Source organism: Solanum verrucosum, unplaced genomic scaffold (genome assembly GCF_900185275.1).
Source record: "Solanum verrucosum unplaced genomic scaffold, falcon-dt-bn FXZP01000079.1, whole genome shotgun sequence".
Taxonomy (NCBI): Eukaryota; Viridiplantae; Streptophyta; class Magnoliopsida; order Solanales; family Solanaceae; genus Solanum; species Solanum verrucosum.
This window is the reverse complement of record NW_026020368.1, coordinates 1377087-1392760: the sequence shown is the minus strand read 5'-3', so window position 1 is coordinate 1392760 and position 15674 is coordinate 1377087. Positions and strand designations below refer to the sequence as shown.

Here is a 15674-nt window from a genome sequence, read left to right as displayed (position 1 = left end):
AATGTGGATATTGAATACAGATGAAAGAAATATATAAATTCGTATTTAGACCTATTATATGAATATCGGATACAGATAAAAGAAAAAATGTATAAAAGTGACGAATGGACTTTTTTTAGTACAATGATTTTTCTGTTTGTACTTCTTTTAGCATATGGGTGATTCAATGACACATGGCATATTTAGGGATAGTAATATCTTCACCACTTTTTTGTTTTTTTCCTTTTTTTGTTTTAGTTTTGACCGGTAGCCAGAAAAGGTTTTGATTTAAAGGTGTGTTTGGTATAATGAAAATATTTTTCATTAAAAAGTAGATTTTTAATTATTTTTAACATTTTATTAGAAATTAAAAAAAATTATTTTAAAACTATTTATATGTTATTTAGCGAAATAATATGAAAGCGAAATGAAATAAAGAGTGGAGTTGGAGAGTAGCAGGGGTGGAATGATCAAAGGATGGGGGATTAGGTAGGTGAGAAATGACAATAAATTTAAAATGAAATTTATATAACTTGTTTTCTTTAATTTCATTAGATAAGTCATTTTCTTTAAAAAAAAATTAACATTTTTTAATCAATTCAAACATAAAGAAAAATTTAAAAACATTTTCCTACCTACCAAACACACCCTGCTTGTTTTCTTTTCTGAGTTTAATAATGGAATGTACTCTCAGCTTTGACCCAAAGTCATTGTTTGATTTATAATCTTTAAAATGAAATGATAATGAGGCGGGACAGATTAAAGCAACATTTAATTAGTATAAAAATTATATACTAAATTTTAAAAAATTGTCTATGTATATAAATATATTTATATGGTCATAAAATTGATTAAAAATTAAATTTTTAAATATTTAAGTTTTCAAAAACTTAATTAAATTACTTTTTGGATTTTTGAGATTTATTACTCAAAAAAATTATTTAAAAAACAATAATTAAGTAAGATGCATATTGAAATACAATTTTAAATTTCAAAAATCATAACTTTAATAATTTAAATTTTAACTTTAAAATTTATGACATAATGAAAACGAAGTTATTCCCTGCTAAAGTTCTCTTTTGACTATCTATCCTATTTGAATTTAATTTTGTTTTACTTAGCTTATCCCTATTTAATCCCACTTTGCTTAGACCCTATTTTAAATTTAATTAATTTTTTCTTCCTAAATTCTTCATTATTTGAACTATGTAAAAGTGTATACAATTCTAAAATCAATTAAAATCTAAATTACCTGGAAAAAAAATCATTTCCTCATGAACTAAGTCAACAGGCAAAAAAAAAAAATTAATATTGAAAATAAATAATTAAATCTTCAAAATAATCTTACTCAATTTCTTTCCAAGTTCATTCTATAGTATATAATTAAGATTGTTTTCAAGTTGACAAACTCTTAGAGTGCATAAATTTGTTTCAATAAAATGAGCACAAGCAGTGAGAAGAAAAAACCATAAAATAAAGTAAAATTGGTTATGTATAGTATTATATTAGAGTGTTAAAATACAAACTTGAAACAACAAGGAGGCTGAAGAGATGGAATTAAAATTGTTAGTGAAAAACTTACAAGATAACAAAATTACAAGATTGCAATTGAAAATAAAATCTCTTCAAGGCTGAGACGCGGATATCTCACTTTTTTTAAGGAGATTCAAGTCCACTGCAGCAAATGTTTTCACCGATCCAGTAGTAGTCTTTCTTGACTTGTCCCCTCCAGGATACAACAGTCTAATCACAAAATATAACTCAACAACTCTAGACAAGAGTTGAGTCCAAAACTTCACAAAAAGAACACATTCCTTCAACTAATTAGAACTCTCTTTTTTTACTAACTTTTTCCTCTCTATATTTTTCTTATGTCTAAACCAAATGAAGACCATCACTATTTATAGTACAAAAAGTCTTCCTAGCAATGAATAGGAAGGTAATAGGATAGTAAATATTGAAGATAATGATCATAGGAGTTACATAGGTTATAAGGTACCATGGAGGAGTAAAAGAATGAAATAAAGGTGAGGGGTAACAAATGCACCTCAACGTGCAAATCAACTCGACGGACAAAAGACTACACAATTCAATGTGTACACTCCTTAATTGCCAATGAAGAAGTGGTAAAGAAAATATCCACCAACGGCAGGAATCAATTGTTGGTTATTACCCAAGTTCTCCAAATATTTACCAAGGCAATTAGGCCTAGTCATTATGAGACAAAATTAACACTAAATAAATATTAAAAATGCTCAAAAGACCAACAATCCCCCACTCATTTTAAATATTAGATAAGAGAGTTCATCAGCTGAAGGAAGCATAATGAAGGTGTGCTCTGCATTGAACCTCCACTTAGTGAAACAGTAACTTTTACTCAAGAGTCGTAGTGGTCTCAGACTTGAACTATGACTGTTTAAGGAAAATAAACTATTACCGTTCACACATAATAATCAAGGTGTTGACATGAGCTTTAAAAGCCAGCACGTTATGGTATTGTGTTATTCCGGTTTCATGAGTGCATTTGAGAATAAGCCCAATTCTCATAGGAAGCGACCTACTTCCACACTCACATAGGTGAAATCTATCGAGAGTGTTCCTGTAAGTTTAACACTCCACCCATACGGGCTACAGATTTTCATTAAGAGTTTTGTAAACTCAGCCTTCACAAATTACTACAAGAAACAATGCACTCACATCACAGGTAGAGATAAAAATATAGTGCACTTTTCACAACAAGTCAACATATGATTCGTTTTTCCCATTGAACCTGGTTATAGGATCTCTAGTCCCCAGGTTGTGTTTCCTCATTTATGGCTCAAGGATTTATAGGTTTCAATCTCATCCCCTTCGATATGCTTCACACTGTTTCTCTCGTTAAGGCCTTAGTAAGAGGATCTACAAGATTATCACAAGATTTGACATAATCAACATTAATGGTACCATTTTTCAAATACGATCTTACATTACTGTGTTTCCTCCTTATAGGTCTGGATTTACCGTTGTAATAACTGTTTTGAACTCTACCAATTGCAGCAGTGCTATCACAATGAATTAAAATAGGAGGAATTGGTTTTTCAAAATAAGGTATTTGAAATAATAGATCTCTTAACCAATTCGCTTCCTCACTAGCTGAAGCTAAAGCAATTAGGTCAACCTCCATGGTAGAGTTAGCAATTATAGTTTACTTTTTTCATCTCCAACAAACAGCACCACTACCCAAATTAAAAACATAACCAGTGGTAGAACAAGAATCACCTGATAAAGTGTTAATTCCAATCTGCGTCACAAAAGCCTTAAAGTACAACAGGATATTTTTTATAGAACAAACCACAATTTTTTGTTCCAACTAAATATCTCATAACTCTTGTTATAGCATGTCAATGTTCATTACCTGGCTTGCTTGTAAACCTGCCAAGTACTCCTACTGCATATGCAATATCAGGCCTAGTGCAATCAGTCACATATCTCAAACTTCCAATTACGCTAGCATATTCCTTTTGATTTATTACATCATTTTCACTTTCAACAGGAAATAAGTGAACACTTGAATCAAAAGGAGTTACAACATGCTTGCAATCATGAAAAATATATTTTTTTCAAAATTTTCTTAACATAATGTGATTGGTCAAGGAAAATTTCATCACATGTTCCTTTTATTTTTATTCCAAGAATAAAATTTGCCTCACCAAGATCTTTCATATCAAAATGGCTTCTAAGAATATTTTTAGCTTCATCAATAACATTCATGTTAGAGCCAAAGATCAATAATTCATCAACATATAGGCAAATAATCACATGTGAATTATTCCAAGACTTATGATATATGCACTTATCACACTCATTTGTTTAAAACTATTTTCAATCATGCAAGAATCAAACTTTTCATGCCATTGTTTTGGTGCCTGTTTCAAGCCATATAGGAATTTAATAAATTTACATACTTTGCTTTCTTGGTCTGCTTCAACACAACATTCGGGTTGATCCATATAAATTTCCTCATTTAGGTCTACATTTAATATAACAATTTTTACATCCATTTGATGAATTTGCAAATCAAAAATTGCAGCCATAGCAATTAAAAGTCTTATGGATGTAATTCTTGTTACCAGAGAGAAAGTATCAAAAAATTCTAGGTCTTCTAGTTGTTTAAAACCTTTTGCAACTAGCTTAGCTTTATATTTATCAATAGATCCATCTGGTTTCAACTTTTTTCGTAAGACCCATTTGCAACCAATTGTTTTACAACCCGGTGGTAAATCAACTAACTTCCAAGTTTTATTAGAAATCAGTGATTCCATTTCATCATGTACAACCTCCTTCCAAAAAATGGAGTCATGTGAAGATAAAACTTCTTTCAAAGTGAGAGGGTCATCTCCAACATTAAACACATAAAAATCAGGACCAAAATCTTTTCTACTCTAGCTCTTTTACTTCTTCTCAACTCAAGATCATCAATTTCTTTTATTTTTAAAATAGAAGTAGAAGAACTAGGTAGTGACAAAATATTTTGTTCAATCCTTTGACCCCCACTATTTTTAGAATCAAAAGGGAATTTATTTTCATGAAAAATAGATTCACCTGATTCAATTATAACATTATCTTCAAGATTAAAAAATCTATAGGTTGTACTATTTGAAGCATAACCAAGGAAAGCACAAGTAGTAACTTTCTTACCCAACTTTGTAATCTTGGAATCCATTAGCCTCACAAGGCTAGACAACCCCAAACTCTTAGATATCACAAACTTGGCTTGTAACCTTTCCACAATTCAAAAAGGTGTCAATTTAGATTTTTTATGAGCACACGATTCAACACATAACAAACAGTCAAAATAGTTTCACCCCAAAAATTTAAAGGTGCATGTGACTCAATAAGCATGGCATTAGGCAATTCAATCAAAGTTCTATTTTTCCTTTCCGCTACACCATTAGATGAAGGAGAATAAGGAGGAGGAGTTTCATGAATTACTCTCAATGATCTAACAAAAGAATTAAACTCATTTGACTCATATTCACGGCCTCTATCACTTCTAATTCTTTTTATTTTTCTACCAAACTGATTTTCAACCTCATGGAGATAAGTTTTAAAATTTTCAAAAGCATCACTTTTAGTTTTCATCAAGTAAACATACATAAACTTAGAAAAATCATCAATGAAAGTGATAAAATATCTATTACCTCCACGAGTTAAAATTTCACCAAGTTCACAAATATGAGTATGAACTAATTCTAACAAATCAGTTTTTCTTTCAACTTGAAAATGAGGTCTTTTAGTGATTTTGCCTTTACTACAAGCCTCACACTTTTCAAAATTCTTTTTAACCATTGTGATTAATCCTAAACTACTCATGATTCCAACATAACGATCATTAATATGACACAAATGAGTATGCCAAAAATTGGTAGAAGAAAACATATAAATAGAAGTAGAAACTTTATTCATTTCAACATTTAGTTTAAACATCCCATCACAAGCATACTCCTTCCCCACAAAAATACCCTTCTTCACAATTACATATTGATCATATTCAATAATTTGTTTAAAGCCTGCTTTATTAAGAAGAAAACTAGACATCAATTTTTTTCTCATGGAGTATAAAGTACATCTTTCAAAGTTAATACCCTTCCAGAAGTAAAACACAATTCGACATCTCCCGTTCCAAGCACTTGAGTTGTGTGAGAATCACCAAGCATGATAGTTTTGAGCTTCTCAAAATGAGTATATTTTTTAAACCAGTCTTTGTCATAACAGACATGACGGTTTGCACCAGAATCAGTCCACCATCCATCAACACTCTCAACCATGTTTATGTCGGTAATCACCGCCACAAAAGGTTCTTCGGTAACGTTTGCCTGAGGGTTAGGACCACGTTTTTAAAATTTACAAAATCGAGCAATATGCCCACTCTTGCCACAAACAAAGCACGGTCCCTTATCTTGAACTTGTTGATTTTGTGTTTGGTTATTTTCACCATTATTTTTCTTGAATTTTTTCTTCTTAGGCTTCAAAGAAGTATTTTTGTGAGTTTTAGGAGTAGCATTATTTGAAGTAATTAAATTTACTTTCGTTGTGATGTTGCTTTCTTCTGTTTGTAAAAGTGTATCTTGGCCCCTTGCCTCTTCTTTCGTACAAATTTTTATTATCAAGGTTTCAAGAGAGGTTTCCTTTTGTTTGTGGCGCATAGTTTTTTGAAATTCCTTCCAAGAAGGTGGAAGTTTATCTACTATGCTACAAACAATAAGGTTATCTCCAATTTTAACCTCTTCGGACCTAAGCTCTCCAACAATAATGATAAAGTCTTGAGCTTGGTCTACCACTGATTTGTTGTCCACCATTTGGAAACAAAAAAATCTACTAGCCGCATATTTTTTCGCTCCAGCTTCTTTGGTATCATACTTACTCTACAATGCTTTCCAAATTTTCTTTGCACTAGAGTAAGTTCTATCATAATAATCATAAAAATTATCAGATAGACAATTAAGAATATAATACCGACACTTAAAAGAATCACCATCGTACTTTTCCACTTTCTCTAGATGAGAAATAGTTGCATCATTATTCATAGAAGGTGATGTCTTCTTTATTAGGATTCTTCTCAGTTAACACATAAGAAACATTGAGAAGACTTAAGTAGAAAAGTATTTTACCCTTCCATCTCTTGAAATGATTACCATTGAATCGAAATGACTTGTTAAGGTCTCCCATCTTTACATTCGCGGTTTTTTCAATTGTAGCAATTAGTTTAAATCTCCTTAAAATTGTTAGTGAAAAACTTACAAGATAACAAAATTACAAAATTACAATTGAAAATAAAATGAAGAAATAAAATCTCTTCAAGGCTGAGGTACGGATATCTCACTCTCTTTAAGGTGATTCAAGTCCACTGCAGCAAATGTTTTCACCGGTCCAGCAGTAGTCCTTCTTGACTTGTTCCCTCCAGGATACAACAGCCTAATCACAAAATATAACTCAACAACTCTAGACAAGAATTGAGTCCAAAGCTCCACAAAAAGAACACCTCCCTTCAACTAATTAAAACTCTCTTTTTTGACTAACTTTTTCCTTTCTATATTTTTTTTATGTCTAAACCATATGAAGACCACCACTATTTATAATACAAGAAGTTTTCCTAGCAATGAATAGGAAGATAATGTGATAGTAAATATTGAAGATAATGATCTTAGGAGTTACATAGATTACAAGGTATACTGAAGAAGGAGTAAAATAATGAATTAAAGGTGAGGGGTAACAAATGCACCTCAACGTGCAAATCAACTCAACAGACAAAAGACTACACAATTTAATGTGTACTCCTTAACTGCCAATGAAGAAGCCGGAAAGAAAATGTCCACCAACGGAAGGAATCAATTGTTTGTTATTACCCATGTTCTCCAAATATTTGCCAAGGCAATCTAGTCATTATGAGACAAAATTCACACTAAATAAATATTAAAAATGCTCAAAAGACCAACATATTATAAAACAAAATATATTTCAAATAAATTGTCATTAGTTATTTTCTATTTTTATTCAATATCTCCCTTAGTATGTCATTTTATATATGGATTTATTTGTTTTAAAATACTAACTTAATAGTAGTCATTTTAAAAAAATTATATAACTACAGGACCACTCTCCATTCTCTAAATTCTAGAAGACCAGAAAGTTTAATTTGGATGATTTGATAATACTTCTCGCGTTTCTATTTATATGTCGTTTTTATTAAAAATAAATGTTTCTTAATAAAATACTATTTGTCTTTTCATAAAATCAATATCCTTGAAAGTTATTAGCCTTGAAAGTATGAGTTTGACTAACATAAGAAAACTAAATGATTAATTCATGTTTATTGGTCAATTTAACTCATCAGAAAAAATTAATTTATATTCATTTATTGAAAACTTGACTTCAAAATAACACTACATAAAAATATTATATAATGGTAAACTTACCTACTCCCTCCGTTTACTTTTACTTGTTTCTTAATAAAGTACTATTTGTCTTTTCACAAAATCAATACCCTTGAAAGTTATTAGCCTTGAAAGTATGAGTTTGACTAACATAGGAAAACTAAATGATTAATTCATGTTTATTGGTCAATTTAATTCATTAGAAAAAATTAATTTATGTTCATTTATTGAAAACTTGACTTCAAAATAACACTAAATAAAAATACTATATAATGGTAAACTTACCTACTCCCTCCGTTTACTTTTACTTGTCATTGTTTGACTTGACACGCCCATTAAAAAAAGGTCTGATATACCACTCAACTTTGCAATTTTGGAGTTGATATATCCTCGTTACATAAGTGGCTCACATATACCCCTATTGTTACAAAATTGGCTCACATATACCCCTTATCATTACCAAAAAATGGCTCACATATACCCCTAGCGTTATAAAAGTGATAAAATTAATTGTAAATTTTTTTTTTTGATTTTTAATATTTCAAATAATCATCTATTTGATATTTTTCACACATAAATTATTTTTTGGCTTCTGATTATCCGCATTTGAGTTTCTTATTCTTATTTCATTTTTTTCTTTCATTCTTTAGTGTAAAATAAGAGATTTGCAGCTATATTGTAATTTAGTTTTATATATGTAAACTATTTTAGGACATCTATGATAAATTTTATAAGAAAATAAGTGAAAAAAATAAATTTGACCATCAAAATAATAAATTCAAATTAACTGTTGAATTAAAAAAAAGTAAAAAAAAAATTGTTTGAGAAGGATAAAATATACCCCTACATTGATTTTTTAAAATAAAAAATGTAATAAAAAACAATTCAATTTTTTTTTTACTTCCATTAAAAGAAAAAAAGGTATATGTGAGTTATTTGTGTAATAATAGGGGTATATATGAGCCACTTTCAGAACGATGGATATATCAACTCTAAATGATAAGGTTGTTGGGTATATCAAACCCTTTACCTTAAGAAAATAATTATTGATTTAAGTATTTTACTACCAAACTATCCCTACTAAATGATGTTTAGTACTCTATTAAATCTTGGAAAATGATTTGGAGAAAGAGTATTTAATGTTGAGGGTAAAAATATAGTAATTGTCTTTTGTTGATATGTCAAAAGTGACAAGTAAAAATGAAAATCTATTAAGGAATAAGTAACAAGTAGAAGTGAACGGAGACAATAGTTTCTTAAATTAAATGACATAAAATCTAAAATGGTCACATATAAATAGAAACGGAGGGGTAGTTTTTTAATGGTTGTTAGAAGATTTGATAAAATTCTCCCCCGTACACTTTTACTTGTCACTTATTTTTAAAATAGATTTTTATTTTTACTTGTCATTTTTGACATATCAAGAAAAAAAAAAAAATTCATGTTTTACTCTCAACATTAAATATTTATTTTTCAAATCATTTTTTAAGACATCATTTAATAGGAGATACTCTCTCTATCTCTAATTACTTGTCCACTTTTGAATTGACACACATATTAAGAAAACAATAATTGAATTAGTGAGTTTATCATTTTACCCTTGATAATTATGAAGTAGATGAATTAAAAATTTAAGATTTTCAAGAAGTTCTATCTTTTTCAAAGTAATTAATCGAAAGTATAATAGGTAAAAAATTTTTTTATCCTTTCTTGATTTATCAAAATGGACAAGTAAAAAAAGAAAATTTGACAAGTAATAAGTAATTAGGAACAAAAGGAGTAATTTAATAAAATACTTATATCAATAATTATTTTTTAGGTGTGTCAAATTAAAATGTGACAAGTCAAAAATGAACGGAGGGAATATCTCAATTCCAAAGCTCAAAACCCCTTACTTGCTTTGTTTTAAAAAATGTCTTTAATTTTGGAAAATGTGTCCCGAAAAATATTCCCAAAAATCCAGATTTTGGAACCGCTAGAAAAAAAAGACTCCCTATAGTTTCTTTTTTAATTTTAAACCAAATCCAAACAATACAATTTTATTTCAAATATTCTTATATGAAAATTATTGGTGGCTTTTCTGATATTTTTATTTTCTTAATATTTAATAAGTACTATTAACAGTATATCAGTACGAAGATAATACTTTTTTAAGAGCATTATTTGTGATCTATATAGTTATAAAAAATAAATGTATATGCTTTAAACAGATTTAATAGGTTTTGATATTGTAGAAGTTCAATGAATTCAGCAAATCACTCATGTGAAATAATAATATTAGGAAAAAGAAATTAATTAACAAAAATAAAAATAAAGTTGGTCCAAAAATTTTATCAATCAAAGTCATTTAGTGAAATCCAAATCCTAGCAAAGTGATAATGATGGTGTAAGAGGAGACTTTATTCTCAACTCTTTAAGAACTAAAAGATAGATGTGCTTATGTTTATAAGCATATAAAATCTCCTCTCTCACTAATGAGGAACAAAATTCACTTGTACACGTGACTTTTCAAATACCATATCTCGTAATTTTATTTTTCGCTATTTCTCAATTCATACTTTACCTTATTTTTAAAAGTTCAAACTTTAAAAGTATTTTATTTCTCCTTCTTTCCTCAATCCTCTCATTTTGTTATTTTTAATTTGTTGCTCTTGAACTTCTTATTACTCTAGTTTTACTTGCATTTATAATTAGTTATCAACCTTTTACGTGACTTTCAGGCTATTTCATACATACACATACTAATAAAAAATTAAATCAATATTCGAAATACAAAGCTACAATTACATTAGAACTTACAAGACAAACACAAAATATTAAGGGATGCAAAAAACATGTCTTTGTAACACTAATATTTCTTGCAATTTGAAAATATCTACACTCACCTCTTTTGTTTTAGTTTTTTGCAACAGCCAACAAATACTTTAATTTACTCATTATCAAGTCAAAGATTTGGAAATTTGAACAATTTTTCATTTTAAATATTTTTTTGTTATACTCACTAATTGTTATAAGCATCACTCTAATTTACAGTTTGTCACTCAACTTATTTTCAGACGTGTATTCTAAAGAAAAATAGATGTTGTAGCAACATAATCAAGAAAGCCTTACTGACTATAGGGGGACCCCTTCAATCTTCAGTACAATAAAGATGTATCCCTCTCTCTATATAGATTACAACCTTACTCTCTCCGTTCATTTTTAATTGTCCGATAGAATAAAAATAGTTATCTAATTTTACTTGTCTAGTTTAGAAAACTAAGAGATAATTTATCATTTTGTGTCCATTTTATCCTTGCTATTAATTACTACTATTCATTTTTCAATATTTTGATGACTTAAAATTAATAGGGGTGATATAGTAAAATTAAGCCTCCATTTGTATATTGTTTTAATAGGTGTGTTAAGTTAAACACGGACAAGTAAAAATGGACGAAAAGATTATATAAGTTCATGACGCTGGAATAACTAGGTTAATATTCTAGTACAAACCCTAGATATATAAACAAGTACATTCACTTCTAGTTTTCAGAATCCATCTAGACCAAAATAAAATTGAAAAAATGTACTGAGTAGATAGGTAAGTAGAATAATATATAAATATGTCACTACATTTCAGTACTTAATTAAAACCATGAGAAGAGCCCATAAAATTAAGTCAGTCCAACTATTAGGTAATAATTTCAACATGAAACAAAGTCTTAGCTAGGTACTCACCACATATAACTAGAGTTAATTAATTAGTGTTTCTAGCTAGTAGAAACCCAAATTAAAATTATTAGAGATCTTAATTTAAAGTATTAATAATATAATGTTACATTCTTTCATGTAGATTTGGCTGCATTGGCTGAACTCGTAGGCCAAATGGCATCTGGTACTCATAATTATCCCTTTCTCTTTGATGATACACTTCTTCATGAATCCCTCTCATATTTCCACTTCCACCTATGGCTCCCATCTCCTTTTGGTGCTTTAGTATCCAAAAATATACAATTTGAAGAGACAAATTTAGTTAAGCAAACATCTATTTTTAATTTGTTATTATGTACATTCAAATTGTATATTGATTTTATAAAATAACAAGTAGATTGGAACACGTACTTTTTGAGTTTTAATAGACTTGACAACTAATATGATGCCGAGGGAGTAAGTAGTAACATATCAAAAATATCTGAATTTCCAACTATACACACAACTCAATACTTAAGGGGTTTATATATTCCCCTTTTAAAGGTTTAGAGGTAATAGAACTTACATGAAGTATTTGTGTATAGTTGAAAATTCGGTAATAGACTGAGGTCATTTATTAGCTATTTTCTCGAGTAACATATAAAAACATTGTATAATTGTTTTTACTATATAAGCAGTGTGAAAATTGAAAACCTTCAATTCTTCACATGCATGTACATAACATATGTATAATATATATACATTGGCATATGGTGAAAAAGAGTTTTCACAATTAATTAATTCAGAAAGAGAGAATGCATGATGCACAAGAATTATATATTATAATAGTGATAAATAAAATTACTGTTGATAGTTTGTCATGTTTGTACGTGCATGTACATGTGGCAAATTAATTAAGTTATGTTATAATGATGACTTACCAAAGCATATTGAAGTTGCTTATGTTCCTCCTCCAGAATTTGATCCTGATATATTTCCCACAAATAAATAGACATTAGTAACTTATATCTAAGTTACGCAGATTCTAACACTTTCGATGTTATATTCGTGTCGGATTCTCCAAAAATATATTACTTTTGACAAATCCAATACATATTCTTTGACATTTTTGAAGAGTCCAAGCAAACAGATTTATACCACGTATATTCGTTATTTACACACTTACATTTTTCCTGACCATCCTCAAGATCTCAGACTGTCCAAGAGTAAATATGAAAACAAAAAGAAAAAAAGGATATCAAAATCAAAGTATAATTAATTAAGACATGATATTCTTATTGATAAAAATTAGGGAAAATTAATTAATTAGTTAACCTGCTTGGCACTGATACTAGAAAGTCCATTTTGTAAGGCTTCTTCCATAATTATAAGCTCTTTGTGGGTCAGTTGATTGATATCTTCTCCTTTAAGGTGCCTGCACACAACACATACTCTTGTACATAAATAAAAATAATAATATAATATATGAGAAAATTAAATTAATTACCTGAGTTTAACCTGCATACTGTCATTCTCTTTCTTGATTCTATCAATTTCATTGCTCAAGTTCTGTATTATTAAGCGTTTCCATTTATTCACAAAAGAGTAAATTGTTAATGCAAATTAATTATACTCAAGATTCAACAAGAGGTTACAAATATAAACATATGCAATTCATGTGCCATTTTTTAACTTGCTTCTTTTCGTGACTAAAAGAAATTAATATATCAACCTTTGAGAAAAACCGTATAGCTTTTGAAATTCGGGGATAATGATCCGCCTTTTTACCCTTCTTAACTTAAATATCATACTTAAGGCTCGTTTGGTTGAGAATAAGTTATTGCGTGGGATAAATATTTTGAGATTAATTACCAAAGGATTTTTATTCCATCCTCAATGTGAAATAAAAATAACACTACGTACAAACTCATCCCACAATTTATCCAAATCAAACATGGGAATAAACTCATCCTAAAATTAAATTCAAGATTAATTATCCCTTATTCCTCAAACCAAACGAGCCCTTAGTTCGCATGATGCAAAGCTCAACTTGTTATAAAAGTATCTTTTTTACCCTTTCATCATGTAGTGAAACTGTAACGGGAAATCACTGATTTTGCAAGATACAATAAAAATTATTTAAAAAATAAAGGAAATTATAATTATATTTACCAAAATATTGAGTAACGGTAGAAAGAAAATAGAAAACCAAAAAAAAAACAGAAAAAAGAGACAGATCAGATGATTTTGTGTTATTTTTTTGCTAAATACAATCAGAATTTGAATATACATACCAGTGAAATCTCACAAATGGAGTTTAGAGATAATAAAGTGTACACAGATCTTACACTATCTCAAGTAGAGAGATGGTTTTCGACTCAAGTGCCAACAAATCTAATCAAAATTTCTTTCTTCTTTTTTTTTTAAAAAAAAACTATATTTATATGTACCAAAAAGTTGACTAACGTACAAAGAAATTGCATTAAAAAAGAAAACCAAAAAAAAAAGAGAGATCAGATGATTTTGTGTTATTTTTTTTCCAGATCTATTGATAGATGTAACATCTCATACAGAATTTCTGCTCCTTATTATCCATCCTTAAAGAAGCATTCATAATATTCAGTAAAAATAGGGATCTACAAAGCTACACAAACATCCTATTTCTAGATCTACTCCTATATTTCATGTTTCAACTCATTTAACATAATTTTAGCAACAAAAAAAACATGTACAATTTAATTATACCTCATGTTTAGCATCCCATAGTCTCCTCCCAGAAGCTTTTTGATAACCATCAAGCATATCACTTAACCTTAATATTATCAACAAAAAAAAAGGTGTATAATTTCAACAAGCTAAGAATCATAAAAAAATAGGTTTTTTTTATTTTGAATAATTTGAAGGAAACATGACTTACGTAGTAGAAGGGCTACAATATTCATGCATCTTGCCAGAACTAGCAAAGATTATAAGTGAAACCTTGGCTTCACAAAGAACAGTAATTTCTTTAGCTTTCTTGATTATACCATTTCTTCTTTTTGAATAAGTTACTTGCCTGTTGTTTGTGTTTTCTATTCTCTTAATCTCTATTTTCCCTCTCCCCATGATCACTTATTCTTCTTCTTGAAATTGAATATAAGTTGGAATAAAGAGCTAAGAAGAAGAAGAAGATATAGAGGAAGATGATTAATGGTATTTTCTATTAAAGGTTTGGTAGACCAGAAACTTTATATGTTCTCAGCAAAGTAGGGTTTTTTATGGGCATTTGACAATGCCAAACCACTGATTAATATCTTGTCCTTTGATACTAGCTTTATTGGCTTGTTAAATGAAACATAAAAAAACATCTTACCCCTATGTTACACTTTTTTTTCCTAGGTTTTTCCTTTCCATTGTCTAATTAATTAACAAAGTTTTAATAATTATAGTAATTTTTATTAAGATTAAAATATTTTGAATTGAATACTCATCTAAGATGTTCATAAGATTTAGGTAACTAAATCTAAATATAAAAAAATATGTCTTTAAAATTATATGATGATTGGTGGTGGTGATGACTAGCGGTATGTAGTGGTTGTCGGTGCTGATTGAGAATGGTATTGGCTAATGATGTCGTGAGTATTAGCTTGTGGTGATGGCAACTAATAGTAGTGGTTGATGATGGTAGCTAGGGGTGGTGACTGATAATTGTGGTGGACTATATAGTGAAGACTAATAATGTTGGTACCCTTCGGAGTGGTCCAGTGGTTTGGGCTTGAGACTTCCATATAAGAGGTCTCAATTTCGAAATCCCTTACCAGCGAAAGCAAGGGGTTTGTCGTCTGGGTTGAGCTCGTCGTACCGAGCTTGCCTAGTGCGGGTTACCTTTTCTGTGTGGTTTACAAGTCATTGCATATTGCATAGGAGCGGTGGTTTTACCTTGTGTGTATACTCAAAGAGTAGCGACTGTGGGTTTTCCTTGTCATAAAAAAGGCTAATAATATTGGTTATTTACGATATATTAATGTTGGTGATTGATGATATATAGTCATTACAGATGATGATGGTTGTCTATAGTGATTGATGTAGTTATTATGTGGTAATGGTGGTGATGATAAAAAATGATAGACTAGT

General features: G+C 29.3%; 1 protein-coding gene across 2 annotated transcripts in view; it reads right to left on the bottom strand.

Moving 5' to 3' along the window:
* LOC125838099 (floral homeotic protein PMADS 2) overlaps positions 1-14703 on the bottom strand; it is a 383162-nt gene extending 368459 nt beyond the window's left edge. Inside the window, exons 1-7 of one of the 2 annotated variants that reach the window (XM_049517155.1) lie at positions 14479-14666; positions 14307-14373; positions 13069-13130; positions 12897-12996; positions 12748-12777; positions 12503-12547; positions 11692-11862 (exon numbers count right to left, since the gene is read on the bottom strand). In XM_049517155.1, coding sequence (XP_049373112.1) covers positions 11707-11862; positions 12503-12547; positions 12748-12777; positions 12897-12996; positions 13069-13130; positions 14307-14373; positions 14479-14666 — 648 coding nt within the window. In that variant the 3' untranslated portion in view covers positions 11692-11706. Of the gene's footprint in view, positions 1-11469; positions 11863-12502; positions 12548-12747; positions 12778-12896; positions 12997-13068; positions 13131-14306; positions 14374-14478 lie in introns of those variants that run through there. The other variant, XM_049517156.1, reaches the window with a different exon arrangement.
* Positions 14704-15674: the final 971 nt, after the last annotated feature.